At 36.9% G+C, this 21,877-nt stretch overlaps 1 protein-coding gene across 2 annotated transcripts in view; it reads left to right on the top strand.

Moving 5' to 3' along the window:
• The window catches only part of mfn2 (mitofusin 2), a 56,326-nt gene that overhangs the window by 22,171 nt on the left and 12,278 nt on the right, over positions 1 to 21,877 (top strand). For both annotated transcript variants that reach the window (XM_039669519.2, XM_039669520.2), the window contains exons 5-11: positions 12,144 to 12,268; positions 12,555 to 12,663; positions 13,881 to 13,988; positions 14,267 to 14,420; positions 16,540 to 16,607; positions 16,695 to 16,816; positions 21,600 to 21,726. In XM_039669519.2, coding sequence (XP_039525453.1) covers positions 12,144 to 12,268; positions 12,555 to 12,663; positions 13,881 to 13,988; positions 14,267 to 14,420; positions 16,540 to 16,607; positions 16,695 to 16,816; positions 21,600 to 21,726 — 813 coding nt within the window. The remainder of the gene's footprint in view (positions 1 to 12,143; positions 12,269 to 12,554; positions 12,664 to 13,880; positions 13,989 to 14,266; positions 14,421 to 16,539; positions 16,608 to 16,694; positions 16,817 to 21,599; positions 21,727 to 21,877) is intronic.

The following is a 21,877-nucleotide window of genomic DNA, read 5'->3' as shown; positions in this document are numbered from 1 at the left end:
AAATCGTGCTTTAAGATGTTTTCTTGGGGTACATAAATATGCAGCGAAGGTAGCTATGAATGGAGATGCAGGATGGGATCCATGTATTGTAAAACAAAGGTGTGAAATGGTGCGATTGTGGAACCGTCTTGTTAGTCTGCCAGAGGAAAGGCTAACTAAGAAAATTTTTAACTGGGAAAGAGCAAATCATCGCCCCTGGTCTGGAGAAGTTTTGGCAATATTGTCTGTGTCTGACTTGCATATAAAGTACTATAATAAGCTTCAATGTAACATAAAGGTTGTCAGACAAAGACTGTTTTATGAAGTAAATATGAATATCAGTGGAAACAAGAAATATGGAAGAAGCCAAAACTTAGAAATTATGTTCAGTTTAAGAATGATTTTGTTACAGAACCTTATATTATTTTCCTTAATTTAAAGAGAAGGCAGAGGTCCCTCTGTGCGCAATTGAGAACTAGTACCTTACCTCTGGCAGTGGAAGTGGGTCGATTTAAGGGTATACCTGAACATCTACGTTTGTGTGAATTCTGTGATCTCAAGGTTGTGGAAGATGAATTTCACTTTGTTTTTTATTGCCCTTTATACTATGATTTAAGGAACTCTCTTTTTGAATTAGTTCAGTTAAAAAATCCTGATATATTTTGGAAATATGAAGGGGAGATTTTGGGCTGGCTGTTTGGTAATCATGTTTTTGCTCTGGCAAAATTTATAGAAAAAGCCTGGTGTTTACGGCAAAGTATTCTGTATCCCGTATGATATGCCGTATGTCATCTCTGTTTGTATGTATATTTATTTTTATGGTTTAGTTATAGTATGCTGGAGATTCTGCCTTATATCACGTGGCTATTTTGGCGATATGTGTGAAGCTGTTGTGTCTAATAAGCCCATGAGGGCTGGGCACCATAAAAGGTGTTTGACACGTAAATAAACAATCAATCAATCAATCAATCAATCAATCAATCTTGTCTTGATAATGCATGCGGCGGTTGCGGTGCGACACTGGTGGCTTGTGTTGCCAGATTGCATGTTCTTTATGGTACTTAAGGCCTGTTTTACGCGTGTTTTATTTAGGTTTTCGCCTGGAAGGCTCTTTAGAAATCTGGCGCCTTATATTGAACGAAGTTAAACTGAGAGAATGTGCGCTCTCAGACACCAGAATGAACGCGTTCGCAGTAACGTTCATCAGGCAGTAATGCAATACTTTCAGTTCACGTTTGCATAAAATACGAACAAGCTCATGAACTATCGTTCAATGAATGCATTCAGGCACAACACTGCGCACAGTATAATTTATACACAAAAGAAAAAGTACACATTTCAAACTAAAATAAACATACCTCTGAAATTAAGATACATACTTAGTTTCACAAATAAGATAACAGCGTAATTAAAATTACATTGTGCTAATATTACTGTCTAAGGCTGCATTTACATGGTTCAAGTGCCCTATTTCCGATGTTTTCCTTCCATGTGGCACAGATCGGATATGACCCACAAACGCGAAAGCAGGAAAAAAAAACACATGGATTCTGTTACTATAAGTTCAGTTTCAGGCCTCTATCAAATGTGGAAATAAATCTGATATGAATCGGATACGTGCATTTGCATCTGCCCATGTAAGTGGAAAGATCGGATATTCCCGTCAATGCGAGTCATACGTCATTTTAAATGTGACGGTGGCGAATGACGTCAACTCAGGTGGACACAAACCTCGATCAAATTACTCTTTTCAATTGTGGATGAAGGCTCAACCCAATGTTTTGCTGACCTTTAAAGATGGTGCGGAAAGCAAAATTTGTATTATCATTCCATTGTAACTGGCACCATTTTTACTTTCTTTTCAGATATTCTCGGTCAGTGCGCCTATCTTGGGTTGTTTCGTGTGTATAGGGTAGGGTAAATGCAGATATCGGATATGGGTCACTTTTAAAAGATGATGTGAGCTGGTCTGCAAAACAATTGGCTATAGTCAACAAATCGGATCTGCAAAACAATTGGCTATAGTCAACAAATCGGAATTGGGCATCAAGACCTGCAATGTAAATCCGTCCTAAAAGTGTGATATGTTTAGAGAAAATTGATTTCTAACTGCTTGTTTGAGAAAATCAGTAAGAAATTAGAAGGAAAAAATAAAACATTACTCAGTATTTTTATATTTTGAGGTATTTAAATTAATATGAAATATTAGTTATGTTTGTGCAAGCTTTTTTGTTAATTACTCTTTTATGCACGTACATGCCTCATTTAGATGTGTAAATGGCAATACTGATACTGTCATTAATATATTGTGCTTACATTTTTGTGATAAAATTGGAAAACATTGTGGTGTGTGATGGGCAATAAGGCAAAAGCTTGTGTGCTGCTAAATGGATGTCTATAGATCTTGGCTGACTGTACATGAGCTCTAGTCTATAATTAAACCCACATGAGTCAGGGGTCTTTTCCTGCCAGCTGTCACAAGGTCACACGTTTTTGTCATTTAGGACCCGTCTCATGACCTTTCCTCTGCATTGATATATTACAGTGCTGAGGAAATGTGCATGCTAAACCTAAAACCACATTGTTTACTGTAGAAGAATGCTGGGAATGAGTATGTCACTGTACTTAGCAGTTTATCAGAGGTGCATGAAAAGGAGAAAGACACAATTAGACTAATATTTACGGCAAAGATTTATTTATTTTAATTCTTGCATTTAAACATGTAGAGATGAGACTAATCAAATGTATAGTATAGCATGGCAGCATTTATTATATTGTTTCATCTGTGCACTCTTGTCTTCATTTGCGCATGGGATGATGATGGGAAATGGTGCTTTTTTTGCAATTGTACCACAAGGGTGTTGAATGCTTGGTTTTGATTGGTTGATATAACATTCTAAGGAGTGCAGTTATTTTCCAGTAAACGTACAGCTATGAAGTAGTTTCAGGTCTGTTGACCGCAGGATAGGGTTGCCGCGGTGAGGAAAATTTCCCACCGGTTAATCGACGTGTGACAACACCGGTAATCCCGGTGTCACCGTGGAGGGCAGGGCGGGGGGGTTAAATAGCTTTTAAATGCGTGCGCGTTATACTTTCACTTTCGAAATAAGCGTCAATTGCTTGAATGGACAAAAAAAAAAACAACTCGCTGATAATAAAACTTTTATTTATAGACTTTTATTAGCATAACGAACGAATAAAAATAACCCCATGCATAGGCTGAAAAAAGTGAAAATCGGCAAAATGTGGGCCCAAACAAATAAGAACCATAAAACGTTTATTAACGAATAAGAAAATAAAATAGGCCTAAATAAATTACACAAAGTTTAAATGAGATAAAACCAATTAAAAAGAGACGAATATAAAATAAAAACTTCAAAACGGACCTTAGCCTACATAAATGACATACTTTCACTTTCGAAATAAGCGTCAATTGCAATTCAGCGTCAATTGCTGGAATGGACAAAAAAAACAAAAAAAAAAAACAACTCGCTGACAATAAACTTTTATTTAGACAGCACTTTTATTAGAATAATAAACGAATAAAATAGAGACAGAACTTTTATTAGCATAACGAACGAATAAAAATAACCCCATGCATAGGCTGAAAAAAGTGAAAATCGGCAAACTGTGGGCCCAAAAAAAATAAAACGTTTATTAACGAATAAGAAAACAAAATAGGCCTAAATAAATTAAACAAAGTTTAAATAAGATAAAACCAAATAAAAAGAGACGAATATAAAATAAAAACTTTAAAAAGGACCTTAGCCTACATAAATGACAGCACTCTAAAAAAAAGTAAAACACTATAAATTGGCATTTATTAACATTAATATATATTGGCCAAAATATTGCCAAACAGGCGCTTTTGCATTGCGTTTTGACACCAAATCTTCCGCCATTATCTTGCTTTTCTGTAATTTGACTCGTTCTCGTCTCCACACGTGCTAAATGGAATCCTGATGCTTGCTGATCTGTGACGTGACGGCACGCGTTGCGCAGTTCATTTTTAATTATAATGCTCTCTTCAGAACTAAATAATTGAAAATTATTATTTTTAATTAATTCAAATAAATATTTTAGCAAAAACGAATACTTTAAAAAAAAAGTCAAGACATCGCGGTGTCACGGTGGGAAAGTGATGTCACCGGTGATGGGGCTTAAAACCGGTAACACCGTCAACACCGTCTATCGCGGCAAGCCTACCGCAGGACAGTTCCATATCACGTCGCACTTTATTTGACTTATTACAAAGGTCCTTACAGCCTACAACAATAAATGAAGCAGAACCATAGTATAAAGGCCAATTCACATAGCACAGACAATTGCCAACAAACACGTTTGTTGAGTTTTGTCGGATCATTGTGTTACCCGTTGGCGTTGGTCGGGGTTTGTTTTTACCCGACTGAACATACATACAGAACAATGGTTACTAGCTTAATTTTGTCCAATTAGCCTACAGACAATGTGAATATAGCATCTGGATGATAGATGCTTGTGTGTTTGTGTGTAGTATACATGTGTATACACTCTTCAGGATGTGGGACACAGTCGTTCTCTTAATGCTTTTCGCAGTGTCTGAAATGTTGCAATGTAATTTCTGTTCTGTCTGAGTACATGAACACACATGATGACTTAAACAAATGCACTCCATCCCAAGAGTGGGCCAAAGGTCATACGGTTCCCCAAGTCTTCTAGCTTTATTACTTGTGATCCTTTACTCTCTGGTGTATGCTTGCAACTAGTGTTGTGTGCAATGCTCCATAGTCATATCGGTCTATCGTCAGCCTGTGAGATTGGCGATAAACACTATTATCAGGCGGGAGGATTTAAAAGTGTACTTGAGTCATTAGTTTACTTGTGTGTGTGTCTATATATATATATATATATTAGGGGTGTAACGGTACATGTATTCGTATTGAACCGTTTCGGTTCGAGGCTTCCGGTTCGGTACGCATACAAACCGAACGATTGCTTGGACCATTTTTCCTGCCGGCAAAATTCGTGCTGACGCGGCCAACACAACGTTGCGCAACATCAAATGGCAAGCGTAATGAAAGCAGAACGAAACTGCGCTACTCGTTATGTGCTTCACGGATCGTTTATCAGTTCGGACCAGCAACATCTGTGCAGCGCGAGCCGATCTCGATCAAGCAACACTGTTACTACACAGCGCTACGAGATCCGGTAAAGAACACATTTGAATTCGCCACTGAGGTAATAACATCGCTGCGAGATCTAGTGAGAAGCATTCACATTTCTCCGTTATTAACCGTAGATCTCTATTAGATCAAACAGCGCTGTCATGGAAACCAGGAGAAACATTGTGCCGTGAATGAACTAGTAATACTTTCGTCCACAGACCAGCAACATTCACCATGGATTTAATATAGTAACACTAACTGGAACCAGTTTGGCTGGAATGGTGAAATGCTTTCAAGTACTTCACACATCTTTTTCCAGCTCTTCAAAATTCAAATATTATATAAATAAATATATATTTAAATGTTATTTTTAATGTGATGACCAAAACATTATTTGTTCATCCTTCAAAGATGACCCCCATTTATAAACCTGAAAGTTTCAAGATCTAGGAAAACTCACACTTATTTAAAAATATTTTTTCTTTAAACAAATAGGAAATTTCTCTGGCATTTCTTTCTTTTTGCTGTATCGAAAACGTACCAAACCGTGACTTTAAAACCGAGGTACGTACCGAACCGTGATTTTTGTGTACTGTTACACCCCTAATATATATATATATATATATATATATATATATATATATATATATATACAAACCGAATTCCATAAAAGTTGGGACAGTGTACAAATTGTGAATAAAAACAGAATGCAATGATGTGGAAGTTTCAAATTTCAATATTATATTTAGAATACAACATAGATGACATATCAAATGTTTAAACTGAGAAAATGCATAATTTTAAGGGAAACATAAGTTGATTTTAAATTTCATGGCATCAACACATCTCAAAAAAGTTGGGACAAGGCCATTTTTACCACTGTGTGGCATCCCCTCTTCTTTTAATAACAGTCTGCAAACGTCTGGGGACTGAGGAGACAAGTTGCTCAAGTTTAGGAATAGGAATGTTGTCCCATTCTTGTCTAATAAAGGCTTCTAGCTGCTCAACTGTCTTAGGTCTTCTTTGTTGCATCTTCCTCTTTATGATGCGCCAAATGTTTTCTATGGGTGAAAGATCTGGACTGCAGGCTGGCCATTTCAGTACCCGGATCCTTATTCTACGCAGCCATGATGTTGTAATTGATGCAGTATGTGGTTTGGCATTGTCTTGTTGGTAAATACAAGGTCTTCCCTGAAAGAGACAATGTCTGGATGGGAGCATATGTTGTTCTAGAACTTGGATATACCTTTCAGCATTGATGGTGCCTTTCCAGATGTGTAAGCTGCCCATGCCACACGCACTCATGCAACCCCATACCATTAGATGCAGGCTTCTGAACTGAGCGCTGATAACAACTTGGGTTGTCCTTGTCCTCTTTAGTCCGGATGACATGGCGTCCCAGTTTTCCAAAAAGAACTTCAAATTTTGATTCGTCTGACCACAGAACAGTTTTCCACTTTGCTAGAGTCCACTTTAAATGAGCCTTGGCCCAGAGAAAACGCCTGCGCTTCTGGTTCCCGTTTAGATATGGCTTCTTTTTTGACCTATAGAGTTTTAGCCGGCAATGGTGAATGGCACGGTGGATTGTGTTCACTGATAATGTTTTCTGGAAATATTCTTGAGCCCATGTTGTGATTTCCATTACAGTAGCATTCCTGTGTGTGATGCAGTGCCGTCTAAGGGCCCGAAGATCACGGGCATTCCGTATGGTTTGACCCTTACGCACAGAGATTGTTCCAGATTCTCTGAATCTTTGGATAATATAATGCACTTTAGATGATGATAACTTCAAACTCTTTGCAATTTTTCTCTGAGAAACTCCTTTCTGATATTGCTCCACTATTTTTTGCCTCAGCATTGGGGGAATTGGTGATCCTCTGCCCATCTTGACTTCTGAGAGACACTGCCACTCTGAGAGGCTCTTTTTATACCCAATCATGTTGCCAATTGACCTAATAAGTTGCAAATTGGTCCTCCAGCTGTTCCTTATATGTACATTTAACTTTTTTGGCCTCTTATTGCTACCTGTCCCAACTTTTTTGGAATTTGTAGCTCTCATGAAATCCAAAAGGAGTCAATATTTGGCATGGCTATTCAAAATGTCTCACTTTCAACATTTGATATGTCATTTATATTATATTGTGAATAAAATATAAGTTTATGAGATTTCTAAATTATTCCATTCTTTTTTTACTCACAATTTGTACAGTGTCCCAACTTTTTTGGAACCGGGTTTGTATATATATATATATATATATATATATTAGGGGTGTCCCCGACTAAGGATTTACACATTCGAATCAGAATTTTCTAATCTTTCTATAGTCGACTGATAGTCGAATCATCTATGTGTGTGTGTGAATGTGTTGGGAGGGGCACGACACTAGGTAGTCAGCAGGAGGGTAAAACTATTTTTATTTTATTTTACACACTGCACACAGCAACAACTTTTAATAAAGCGACCAAAACTGCCTGCCAATGACAATGGCTTTCTTATTTACGTTTAATAAAAGGTAATGTGGTGGATAAACATTCGTAAAACGTTCTCTCATAACAGTTTAAAGCCGCGATCGAAATACAGAACATCACACAAATATCTAAAAGAACATTTTGATAAATAAACCTAAAAAAAATACCTCCCTAGATCGGAAAAGAACACACTGACTGCAGACAGGATTAGCATTTCACATTTTGCGAAATTAAATTAAATCGGCAAAATTGCCTGTGCTAGCATGCTTTCAGTGCAGCGCAACATCGACACAACGAAAAGCAAAAAAAAGCATTAATTTACAGAATTAAATTAGAACAGAATATATATTTCTTATAATAAAAAATAAATAAAAACGAAATAGTCAGAATCAAGTCACAGGGAGCATAATAAATGTGTGCAAAATGCCAAAGTACAGGGGAACACATATTTAAAAAAAATACAAGTTAAATTAAGTAACCCTGAGTGATCATCAATAAATAAAATTAAAATAAATAAATTATTAAAACAACGAAAGTTTAGCCAGAATTGTGAACCTTCTCCTTTTAACTGCCAAAATAACAATAAACGCCAAACTGGCAGTTTTTTTTTAGCTAAACATGTTCACAGCAAATTAAAATTAGAAACGGCTGAAATGTTTGAAAACACTTGTACCCTACCCGATCGAAAAAAATCCAGTCTTTCACTCTGCTTGTGCACGTTTGAGTCTTTTTAAGTTGTGTGCGAGGAAAACCAACTTGTTGACGTTGGCCGGCAGCAGTGCGCTCCTGGTTTTACTGATAATAAATCCAGCCTTGGAGAAAATTCTTTCTGATGGTGTGGAAGTAGATGGGATGCTGAGGAATCTCTTTGCGGCCCTGGACAGCTTTGGGTATCTCTCCTCATTCTTTTGCCACCATTCCAGTGGTCCTGTACTGCTTCTTGTAGTGTCCTTTAAATAAGCCCTCATTTCACTGTCCCCTGGCTGTTGCTCCTCTTCATCGCTGGACAACAGCATCGACATCACTTGGTCTTTCTCTTTTTCTTGTCTTGAAGGGCCTGCAATATCACGCTCCTCCACCAATTTACTGTCATCACCTACCTCCTGTACAGGCCTGGCAGCTAAACTCTCAGCCAGATTTTCCACCACAGCATACGCCTCATTCCTTTGCTCATCATCAGTGAAAAAGGAAAGCTTCTTAAAACGTGGGTCAAGAATTGCAGCCTTGATATAAATACTGCTCTCCAAAAGACGGCCTTTAAGCTCCCATCGTCTGTCAATATCCTCGGTCAGGGTAATCTTGAGGGTCTTAGTAACAGCGCTGTCGTCTTCATGTACCACCAAGTGTCGTTTCTTAATGTTCATAAGCATCGGAACAGTGGCAGACAGAGATGCGTTCATATCTTGTGACAAAAGCTCTGTCAGTTTGATCATTGGCTTGAGAACATTGACTATGTCCTCTGCCATTCTCCACTGGGATGTTGTGAGCTCTAGATCACGGTCGGACCGTTTGCTGACACTTGAATCCGTCAGCACGGCTGAAACTGCACCCCTTTGTTCTAACAGGCGATCGAGCATAAGATAGACAGAATTCCATCGAGTGGCAACATCTTGTACAAGTTTATGCTCTGCAACATTCAGTTCTCTTTGTTTTTCTGCAAGTGCTGTTGTGGCCTTGGCGCTTTTTTTGAAGTGTGAAACAAGGCGCCTTGCAGCAGCGACAGTGCGACACACGGGATCTTTCTTTAATGCGCTGTTAATGCACAATTGCAGTGTATGCCCCGCACAACGGACTCCCTGTACAGTTCCCCACGATGGGTCTTGGGCCAGTTGATTGGTGCATGCAACCATATTCGTTGCATTGTCATGGACAACAGAAACGATCTTAGTGCCTGGAATGTCCCAATCAGAAATGACTTCTTTCAGTGTTTGTGAAATATGTTCTGCTGTATGACTTTCCTCCATTTTTTTTGTTGCCAACACAAAATTTTCCAGTCGCCAGGCTTCAGTAATAAAGTGGGCTGTAACTGTAAGATATGCCTCCATTTGCAGCGAGGTCCAAATATCTGTGGTGAGGCTGACTGCTTTGCAATTGCTTATTAACATGTAAACCTCCGCGCGTATGGACGCGTATTTCGCATCCACCGCATGCATAACCGTCTCTCTTTTGGGAACTGTGTATCCTGGCTCAAGTGTGTGCATTAATTCTTTAAAACCTTCACCGTCCACAACATTCACTGGCCTCATGTCGAGCGCAATAAACTCTGCAATTTTGCCCGTAATTTCTCTTTTCCTTTTCTCGGACAATGGCGGTCTCAAATCTAGCTTTCTTTGAGTTAGTTTTGGCGCAGCTCCGGTACTACTAGATGAACTGCCATCGTTAGTCTGATACTGTGGGTGGATCTAGAAAAAAGACGAACATATTCTAAGTCCCAACATATGATATTGCTATAAATTAAAAGCGCCAGTTAAAGAGTGAACCATCCTTATTGGAAGCTTAGCTTCTGAAGCTAAGAAACTTACCCGTTTTAAGTGGAAAGCCATATTTGTTGTTGATGAGTGGTAGGACATAAGCTGTTGGCACAACTTGCATTTTACTTTTTTTGGATCATCTTTAACCATTTCAAAGTGCATCCACACTTTAGATTTTTTTGTTCCAGACATTGTAATCCCTGCCGTCAAGATGCTCCTCGTCTGTCACGGATCAGGGAAAGTGAAACTTAAATCTGTCACAGCGGTGAGCGGTGGTTGGATTTATTAACACACACAAACGTCAAAAATATTTATTGAACGCTTCTTTCTTTTCACGTTTTTTTTTTTTTTTACAGCATTATCATAATTAAAGGCTGTATATAACTTACTATAACCGTACAAAATCAGTAATTCTGTGTGAAATTAGACATTGAGCACCCCCATATTGCCAAAATGGTATGATCCACGTTTCATAAATCCCGCGAACGAAGATTCGACTGTGAGATCAGTGGTCGAATCAGGCTCCGCATATCGATGCATCGAATCTTCGACTATTCGGGGTCACCCCTAATATATATATGAAGAGTTCAGATGCAAAAGCCTCTAAGTTATCATTTTCTTCTAGAATGATAATTTTTATCAAGGTTGTATATTTAAGTTCAGTGATTTCACTTAAATGATTTTTATGAATTAAATGAATTACCTATTAATTGTTATTTAAGTGAAATTACTGAACTTAAATATACAAGTTTGATAAAAATCATCATTAAAGAAGAAAATTTCAAATGGCATTTAGAGGCTTTTGCATCTGAACTCTTCATATATATATATATATATATATATATATATACTGTATATATATATATATATGCATGTGTGTATATATATATATGTGTGTGTGTGTGTGTTTATTTATATATATATATATATACTAATTTAATTAATACAAATTTTACTTAGTTCGTTGTCTATCATTAAAGATATATATATATACATATATACGTTTGTCTATACGGAATGACAAACGAAGACATTAAAGTGTCTTTTTCACATTTATTAAGTTCAGTTCTCAGGGAAGTGCCTTTCATCAAAAACATTATCTGCTTCTCAATTGCTACTCATCAGTAGCTAGCTATAAAATAAGTTGGAACAAAAATAAAGTGCTTCTTCATAATACAAAATGGTTGAATATAGATGCATTTCCCAGGAAAGTTGCAGTTTACCACAAATATCATGTAGAACACAACCAGTGAAGACAAAAAAAAACATCTATAAAACAAAAACATCTAAAAACATCAGCTCTGAGCAATGTGGCTCTAAATTATTTGAGAACTGTGCCTCCCTTTAAAAGTGCAGGAAGCGTAACAAACGTACACCCCTCCCTTCATTGCTCCGCCTCAAAAATGTATGAACACACAATGCAAGATTGGAAGTCTCTTTATCATAACTGAAGGAAAGCAAAATAATGCTTCACGAAAAGTAAAGCGAAGATAATGAACAAATGACAAGGAAGAACAAAAATTAACATGCAGTACACAAGAGTATGCAAACAAGTACGTAGTTAGTCGCCAGAAACACACCAGCTCCAGACAAACAATGACACTCAGAACTGTCCTGTTACTGAATTTAACTTTACAACAACAGCATGTGTTGGTTCTGTGATACACAGCAAAAGCATGTTACTCACATGGAGCAGAAACAACAAAACCCTCAGCATCTGATTTCAGGCCTTCCTGCTTTGGTCTCTCTAATGCAGGAAAGCTTTTCTAAAACCCCTTTTTTTCCCCACTAATATTCCTCTGACCTTTTCTCTTTTGTAATATCTCTCAGCCATCTCTCTTTCTAGTCTTTCTTCAAATCTCCCTCTTGCTAAGTCACTTTGTATCTAGGGACCTCTGTTTTGATTGGCTAACCTCTGTGCTTGTGACTTCTGCACAGTATGTCATGTGTATTTGAAAAGAGTGAGTAAAATAATGTTTTCCATGACAGGACTCCTTAAATTTCAGTTAATTTTAAAATAGTCTGATTAAAAAAATGTGCTAATGCTAATGTGTGTTTGTACATGTGTGTGTGTTGGCAGACGGTGAACCAGTTGGCCCATGCATTACATCAGGATGAGGATTTGGATGCTGGCAGTCTTGTGTGTGTCATGTGGCCTAAAGCAAAGTGTGCATTGCTCCGTGATGACCTGGTACTTGTGGACAGGTAAACCGGACAGTTTGGCCTGAGACATACTGCCATATTTTTAGGAAATAATGTATTATCAGAAATTTTGTCATTTAACATAATACATTGCCTTTAAGATCATTCATTTCTTGCATGTATTTTTTTGTGGCTTTTCTGGATCCTTTTTTTAATATAAATATGATGTTTTAAGGATACCAATGCAATGACATTATATGCCTACTGCATTATATAACTAATTTAGTGCATAAGAAGTCACATTTGTAATATCTGTGTCTGAAACGTATATGAAATCTTCCTTTTCCAGCCCTGGTATCGATGTCACAACAGAGTTGGACAGCTGGATTGACAAATTCTGCCTTGATGCTGATGTTTTTGTGCTGGTGGCAAATTCAGAGTCAACTTTAATGCAAACGGTGAGTTTGATACGAACTTCAGTTGGTAAGGCTAATTAAATGTGGGAGCATAAGCTTTACACAATAATTTCTATATATTACAGCATTATGAACACTGTTAAAGGATTAGTTCACTTTTGAAAAAACTTTTGCTGATAATGTACTCACCCCCATGTCATCCAAGATGTCCATGTCTTTCTTTCCTCAGCCGAAAAGAAATTTAGGTTTTTTATGAAAACATTCCAGGATTTTTCTCCATATAATGGACTTCAATGGGAACCGGATGGTTCAGGTCCAAAAGATAGTGTTAATAACAGTTTCAGGTGCAGCTTCAAATGTCTTTAAACGACACCAGACGATGAATAAGGGTCTTATCATGCGAAACGATCGGTTATTTCAAAACTTATTCCAAAAATGTAACTTTTCTAAGGACAAATGCTAGCCTTGATATATTCTCTGAGGCGCGTTTGTAACGTCACGTAATACGTAATTACGTTCAAAAGGTCACGGGCGACGTAGCCGGAAGTACAGAATCAAAATCGTCCGACATCGTTGTTTTTCCTTTTAATTCCTTTTTTTGTAAACAGTGTTTGAGCTAGTTTGCACGTTCAACCTATGCGTTCAACTTGTAAACACTGACTCTGTACTTTCGGCTACGTCGCCCGTGACCTTTTGAACGTAATTACGTAATATGTGACGTTGCAAACGCGCCTCACAGAATAGAGCAAGGCTAGCATTTGTCCTTAAAAAAGTTAAATTTTTGGAATAAGTTTTGAAATAACCGATCGTTTCGCATGATAAGACCCTTATTCATCGTCTGATATCGTTTAAAGACATTTGAAGCTGCATCTGAAACAGTTATAAACTGTCTTTTGGACCTTGAACCATCCGGTTCCCATTGAAGTCCATTATATGGAGAAAAATCCTGGAATGTTTTCATCAAAAACCTTAATTTCTTTTCGACTGAGGAAAGAAAGACATGGACATCTTGGATGACATGGGGGTGAGTAAATTATCAGCAAAAGTTTTTTCAAAAGTGAACTAATCCTTTAAAGTGCAGTAGTATTCACACTGATTTCATGTGTGGTTAAGATTTGTGTATTAATCTTCATTGCAATGCAAAAGGACTTGTCAAGCATGATTAACTTTTATTTTTCTCCAGTCTTTGTGAGGTTGTCAAGTAATTTTAAAGTGGACTCACTGGTGTCAAAATATGTCTCTCCTCTGCCCTCTTAAAGGAAAAATCATTCTTTCACAAAGTGAACGAGCGTCTCTCCAGTCCCAATATCTTCATCCTGAACAACCGCTGGGACGCCTCAGCCAGCGAGCCTGAGTACATGGAAGAGGTGTGACTTACATGACACATTCGCTTAGTCTGTTTACCCTGAAATGTTTTAAACCGTTAGCATTCCTGATATTGATGAACCTAATACTGTAAGCATGATTTTTTTTTTTTTTTTTTTTTACAAAATAAAGTACAAGGTGAAGATTTAGGTTTTTTGTGTCTGTTTTACACATTAAATCAAGCAAACAAATTGGACCTTCGAGTAGCCTTTTTAGAAACCAAGGGTGAATGATACATGGTGTTTTTGCACTTTTATAAGGAAACTTGTGTGTTTGTCAGGTGAGACGGCAGCACATGGACCGCTGCTCTAGTTTTTTAGTGGATGAGCTGCGGGTGGTGGATCGCGCTCAGGCCAGTGATCGGATCTTCTTCGTCTCTGCTAAAGAAGTTCTGCAGGCACGTGTCCAGAAAGCCCAGGGAATGCCTGAAGCAGGTAGATTTGTTACAAACTTTTTCATCAGCTAAACCTGTTAGATGTTAAGTATTTACAACATAAAGTATTTTTGTGTTAATATTAGGGCTGTGCAAAAGTTAATTGCGATTAATCGCATCCAAGATAAAAGTCTCTGTTTACATAGTATATTTGTGTGTGCTGTATATAATTATTTTGTATATATTAGTGTTGTCAAAAAACGCGGTACTTCGGTACCAAGTCGGTACTAAAAAAAAAAAAATGTTACGGTACCAGCTTTTCTAGGTACCGAGTACCAGGTTAATCCAGTTCTGTTCTAGATGCGATGTCTGAAAGGTGCACTGTTGCGTCCTCTTCATAACGCTGATATGGCTCTCTCTCTGAATCCACTTGTTGACACGAAAGGAGGAAAGAGCCACATATGGAAATATTTTGGATTAGGCTAATGTCACGTTGCCATAAGAGGCCGATTACATGCAAATTCGCAATTTCAAATATAGTCGTATATATATATACGATTCAAGCGCGCTCATAATAAAAACTCGTTGGCGTTGCGCATAGCAACGACAGACGCCGCGTGAGAGCAAGCGCTTTGGAAAGAATAAGCACGCGCAAAAATATAATTAAAAAACACGCGCGACATGTGAACGGCCTCTAAAGTGCTTTCGGGGTAGTTTTACGAGTACATGAGCACAGTAGTATCCACCCGACACCAGAGTAGGCTACTGGTATTAGTAGCCTATTGTCATTTAATGTCAGTGCCAGTCGCGTATTCTTGCCTTTATAACTCAGCAGGTTTAAAAAGCCTTTTTAAAATTAAATATAAATATGCAGTTTTAGATTAAATGAAAGGACAGTCAAGTCAAATAAAACATGTTTTATGGTAATGCTACAAAGATACCATTCATCAACATTACTTAGTTATCAACACATTGAGTGAACAATATATTTTTACAACATTAATTAATGTTTGAAAATGTTATTTATTACAAACACCTGATTGTCCATGTTTGTTCACTTAATTCATTGTGCATTAAATAAATAATGGATTAAAACTTTACAAACAACTTTGAAAATGTGTTTGTGTATACTATTGTTTATTTTAGGTCATTTTATCTAATCTTTTTCTAAAGTGTTTATAATACAAATGTACAGTTTCCATACTTGTAACCGTGATAAACACCTAAATATATGTAAATTTAAACTAAGCTTTGGTACCGAAATTGGTACCGAGAACCGTGAATTTTAACTGGTATTGGTACCGAATACTGAAATTTTGGTACCGTGACAACACTAGTATATATAAATACACACACATGCATGTATGTGTTTAAGAAAATGTGTTATTCCTATATAAAATATTTATATTTGTATAATATAGATTATGTATTTATATATATATATATACAGAATTTAAGCGCAAATAATTCTTAAATATATACATGCATGCATAGGTATTTATATATACAAAATAATTATATACAGCACACTCAAATATATTATGTAAAACAGACTTTTATTTTGGATGCGATTAATCGCAATTAAGTTTTGCACAGCCCTAGTTAATATTTGATTTTTGAATGTTTTTATTTTAAAATTCTTTATATATAGGGCTGCACAACAAAACACTATACAGTATTGTGATTTTAACTGCGATATGATGTAAATGAACATTAAAGAGGACTCAGTACATTCACACTGGTTTTTAAGGAGTCCAATACAATTAAATAGTTTTTATTATTAGTTTTAATTCAATAAATAATATTATAATAACATTTTTATTTGACACTTTGGTAGTGATATTACTAATATTTATGTCTTCAAAACCTAAAGTCTTAATAAATCTCAGCATTCAGTTTTATTTCCGTTAATTTTGCAGCCCCATTTATTTGAATGTTTCATTTGATGTAATTAATAAATATTCGTTTTTCATCATTAAACCCAGGCTTTTGCGAACCCACATTTTGGGAAAATCTGCATTACAATTGTTCAGTCAAATATTCTTTAATGTGATAATTTCAATGTTGTAAACTTTAATGTATATGTATATTTAAGGATCAAACTCTTCTTTTGAAAGAGCAAGACAAGTCTTCTTTTCCATGACATGACCCCTGTAAAGCCATTCTTGTTGGATTTTCAGGTGGTGCTCTAGCTGAAGGTTTTCAAGCGAGAATGTTTGAGTTTCAGAACTTTGAAAGACGTTTTGAGGTGAGTGTTGTTGGGTTTCGGGAGTGTGATTTGTTTCAATGTGTTGGTGTGTTTGTCTAACTGTCATATATGCATGTATGCTTACAGGAGTGCATCTCCCAGTCAGCAGTGAAGACTAAGTTTGAGCAGCACACAATGAGAGCCAAGCAGATATCTGAATCTCTGCGTCTGATCATGGACTCTGTGCACATTGCAGCTCAAGAGCAGAGGTGAGCGCAAAGACGCCTGCTTTTCTTAGCAGTAATCCATTACACTAAATACTGATCCACTGGTGACATTGACATTAGCTTAGTGCCTGAGTGTGCCGTTACAATCTGAGGAAGTGATATAAATAGTCAGATTAGAGTCAGATTTTGAAATTAGTGATGATATCCATTAGGGATGGGTATTTCGAGCACTGATAGATCTAAAAAAAAAAAAAATAGGGGCTTGGCATGTCCGTCATGGCGATAATAAAAATATTTGAATTAAAACCGTTACTTTAATGTACATAAAAATATTACATGCCTATCAAATTCTGACTTGAAAAATAACACTGCTAGATTATCAATAATGCATTAATATTTTCAACAACAACAAAAAAAAGCTGCATGAGTTGAAGCTAAAGAGTGTGTAAACAACATGTGAACTGTACAATGACACCTCCTAAATAAGATTAATCAGATATCCTTGATACTAGGGGTGCACGATTCAGAAAATGTCACGATTCGATACCGATTTTTTGTCTCGTATACTAATTTCATATATATACTAATTTCATAGAACCCTTGCGAAAATATTTTAAATAGATTTAAAAAAGCCACCGCTACTGGTAACATCTATGGTTAGATTGATTTGTTTAGATCCAGTGAAGTCGTTCATAGGCGCGTAATTTGCGGGTATCTCCAGTTAACTAGCAGAGCAATCATTTAGTTCGCTATTAAATAAGAGACCTTTTGTTTTTGAAATCAAGCTGAGCGCTCGTGTCCGCTGCGATCAGTGTCATGGATACAGTGTTCTCTGTGGCTCGCGCAGTCTTCTCTCGGACGCGCGCTTCAATCTATCGCCGTTGTGGAGACTCCGGTGAAATCACAAAATAAAATGCACACAAACGTGATGAACATATTCGGCTTTGGTGAGAGAGAGAAAAAACTATATGAGTGCGGTTTAGAACCCGTAACCTCTGACACGCTTGGCAAAAGATCTACAGAACTCAAACATAAGATCTGCGGATCGATGCATTTATTTACGGGTTGAGTAGAGTGGTTGCACAGTTTGACCAGCGGGCGGCAAGAACTTGCAATAACTATTTATCAGACCAGTGGCGGATCTAGAAAATTTTACATGGGGGGGGGCAAAGGGGTGGCAAGAGGTCTTGGCAGGGTGGCAGGGGTAGACGGTATGGCAATCCCTATATGTGAATTGCTTTAACAAAACAAACATAAAAACACTTTTAAAGTAGATATTGTTTAATCGTGTCCTTACACACTACAAAGGTTTTAAATTCACAACAGGTATAAGCCCAGTGCAGTGTTCAAACAAAATTGTGCATTCAAAAAAAAGTAAAAGTATAAAAAGCTAAATGAAAATTTATTTTAAAAAGTACAATATTTGTGTCCAAGATGCAGAGGACAGGTATAAAACAGCGGACAATACTCCAGTTCTTATTATAATTGAAAAGGTATAATTACAGTCCACAAATGACCCTCCTGGTCTCTCCAGTTTACTGCCTTTCATTTCCCCCACGCTCTTCCTCCTGTGTACTACTTTTGATTTTTTTTTTTTTTCACAAAAAAGCTGGCAATATCCCCACTTTTAGCCTTCCTTTTCATGGTTAGGCTCCAGCTACTTTCTTCAACTACTCCCATGCAAAAGTCAATACTGTATGTGAAATCTCTGGTTATCATTACATTACACTGCAGGGCCATGTAGCTTCTAAGTAGCTTACAACAAATATAAAATCAGAATTAGGCCTCAAAAGTACGATTCATCTTGGAGAATAATAATAATAATAAACAGAGCAATTCCAAGAGGGTCCTCTCACCATTGGTGCTCGGGCCCGAAAGATTTATCACATGCACACACCAGTTACTGTATGTTTAGACTACTTAATCCTATTGTATTTGTTATTTCCCCAGTTATAACCTGGTTTCATTGATTGATATCTGAGAGGAATTGGATTTATAGAACTGCTTAGCTCAGAGGTCAGGTACCTTTTTTGACCAAAGAGACATTTTCTTTTATTATTTATGGTTAATGCATTTTTTCAAAAGAGCCTCAGTAAAAGATATACTTGTCAAAAGTTTTAGATCAGTAAGATTTTTTATGTTTTTAAATGAAGTTTCTTCTGCTCACCAAGGCTGCTTTATTTGATGAAAAAAAAAAATGACAAACAGTAATATTGTGAAATATTATGACAATTTAAAATATCTGTTTTCTATTTTAATATATTTTAAAATGTAATTTGAAAGTTGAATTTTTAACATCATTACTGTTGCTGATTACACATCAGTTTTCAGTGTCACATGATCCTTCAGAAATCATTCTAATATGCTGATTTTATGCTCAAGAAAAAGCATTTTCTAATTTCTTTCCCCCAAAAATAAAAAAATAAATTCTTACTGACACCAAACTTTTGAATGGGTTAGGGTTAGTGATTAATGTTACAAAAGCTTTCCATTTCAGATCAATTCTGTTCTTTTGAACTTTCTATATGAAATAAAAATGTAAAAAACTGTTTTCAACATGGATAATAATCATAAATGTTTCTTGAGCATCATATTATAATAATTTCTGTAGGATCATGTGACACTGAAGACTGGAGTAATGATGCTGTAAATTCAGCTTTGATCACAGGAATAAATTACACTTCACTATATATTCACATAGAAAACTGCTGTTTTAAATTGTAGTAATATTTCACAATATTACTGTTTTTTTGTATTTGTTATCAAATAATTGCAGCCTTGGTGAGCCCAAGAGACTTCTTTTAAAAACATAAAAAATCTTAGTAGTGTATATAATAATATTATTAAAAACATGCGTTTTTCAATGAAATTTCAACAGTATTAGGATAATTATTAGGTCCATAGACAACTAAAAACAAACAAATATTTAGCAAACAAAGTTTCAATATTAATTGTGAAGGGCTTTCACAATTAGGGGAGTTATCAACTGAGCATAGTTTCTCATACTTACAGTACTTACAGTTACACAGTAGCTACTTCTACTGTGTTTACGTGAATACTCGACTTGGCATTTTCATATATTTATGTATTCATTTGGCCATTTAGGCGCGCAACCGAAAAGCGAATCAAATGACCGTTCTCCTAACTGGCGATGTGTGTTGTAACGTAACAGCGGAGATCATCAGTTAAACGTTATGGATACAAACAATATTTTATATTTTATTAAGCTGTTCTTGTCTTTACTAAAATCGAAATTAGATAATCAAAGGGAAGAGTGCTCTTAAAGATCACGAGGGAGCAATTTGACCGATGATTTTGGCTAAGGTAATAGACTCGCTGTTTTTGCTGATGCTGAATCGTCTTTAGCATACAATACATTCATTAAATGTAACTAAGTTAAACGTGTGTTTAAACTACACCTGGGGAAACTCACTTCACCTTCAGAGGCTCTGGGGCAGCTCAGTCTCTCCAGTCGGGTTGCAGGGCCACTCCACCGCCCCACAGCAGACTCGCTGTGTCTGTGCGTGTGTGTGTGTGTGTGAGAGCCAGACTGAGCGAACGCCGCTCTCTGCTGCACGTTGAATCAGGGGGAGGGGCTAATAATAGGCTACATTTAAAATGACAAAATTAAATTGTTCACTTTTGGTAAATGTATTGTTTATTTCACTATTTTGAGAAGCGTGTGGAGTGGCAGGTTATTTTTACAAGTACACCCCCTTGCCCCCCTGTAGAACCGCCCCTGCGGCCCTCGCAGCCTCGAAACCATAGAAACACTACCGGACCACCGGTAAAAGTCCCGACTCACCCGATTGCCACTCCGCCCCTGCACGCCATTAAAAATATAGCCTATATATGTGAATCGATTTTTGGAATTCTATGAATCGATTCTGAATCGGTAAAGATTGAATCGCGATTCAAATGTGAATCGATTTTTTTGCACACCCCTACTTGATACACAACATAAACGTCACAACTTGTATCTGCACAAAAGGACGAAAATGCTTGTGGACTTTTAGTTACATGCTAGCCAGAAAGTATAAGTGGATGTGCTCTTCCCGTAACAACTCGCTGGAACACAGGCAACTAAAGCACAAAGAATTTACAACATTCTTTTACAATCATGTTCTCATTATAATGTTATGTATATGCATTGGCGTAATTTGTGGATGGGACATGTCCCCACCACTTTTTGCCAGGGTCGATATTGTCCCCACCTCTTTTTAAAACATCTCATGGTACCTGAGGTCTGATTGCTTAGCGTCCAGACTGGCAAAATAAAGTGCAACTACAGTGCTTAGCATAAGTGAATACACCAATGCTAAAGTCGACTAAAAAGAGGAATAAAAAAAAATCATCTTTTGGAAATTGATCTTAATGCCTTAATTGAAAAAAAGCGAGGAAATACTCAAACTTTAAGGACACCGATTTTCTTTGTGATAAATTATGTATCGTAAATACAGGGGGCAAGTCAGGACACCCCTATGTTGAATTCCCATAGAGGCAGCAGATTTTTATTTTTAAAGGCCAGTTATTTCATGGATCCAGGACACTAGGCATCCTGATAAAGTTCCCTTGGCCTTTGAAATTAAAATATCCCCACATCATCACACACCCTTCACCATACCTAGAGATTCTTATGGGGTCCTTTCTCTCAATGCTTATCAAACCAGCTATTAGGCTAAATGAAATAAAACCATGCCAATCTCTTGGTATGGTGGATCAGTCTAAGATCAGTGTTATTAAAAATAATTTGGTTTGTTATATTTGAATGATAGTTGACTATGCATGGACTGAAATTAATGTTTTTTTTTTGTGTTTTGTTCAGGATTCATTGTTTAGAGATGAAGGAGGAGAGGGAGGACAGGCTGGAGTTTATTGATAAACAGCTGGATCTGCTCACACTGGACTGCAAGAGCAAAATCAAAAAGATTACAGAGGAGGTCGAGAAACAGGTGATGCTCCCTTTATGACTCGCTTGTTTTTCTGTCTTTCTCAGAAATCTTTGCTATTGCCTATTTTGTGTCTAGGGCTGGGCAAACAGAGTATACAAAGTTAGATTGGGCTGTGTGTGTACAGTATGAACTCACTGTGTATAAGTGCACT

Source organism: Pimephales promelas, chromosome 14 (assembly GCF_988280905.1).
Source record: "Pimephales promelas chromosome 14, fPimPro1.hap1.1, whole genome shotgun sequence".
Taxonomy (NCBI): Eukaryota; Metazoa; Chordata; class Actinopteri; order Cypriniformes; family Leuciscidae; genus Pimephales; species Pimephales promelas.
Note: the sequence above shows the minus strand (reverse complement) of the source record. Positions and strands in the feature narration are given on the sequence as shown.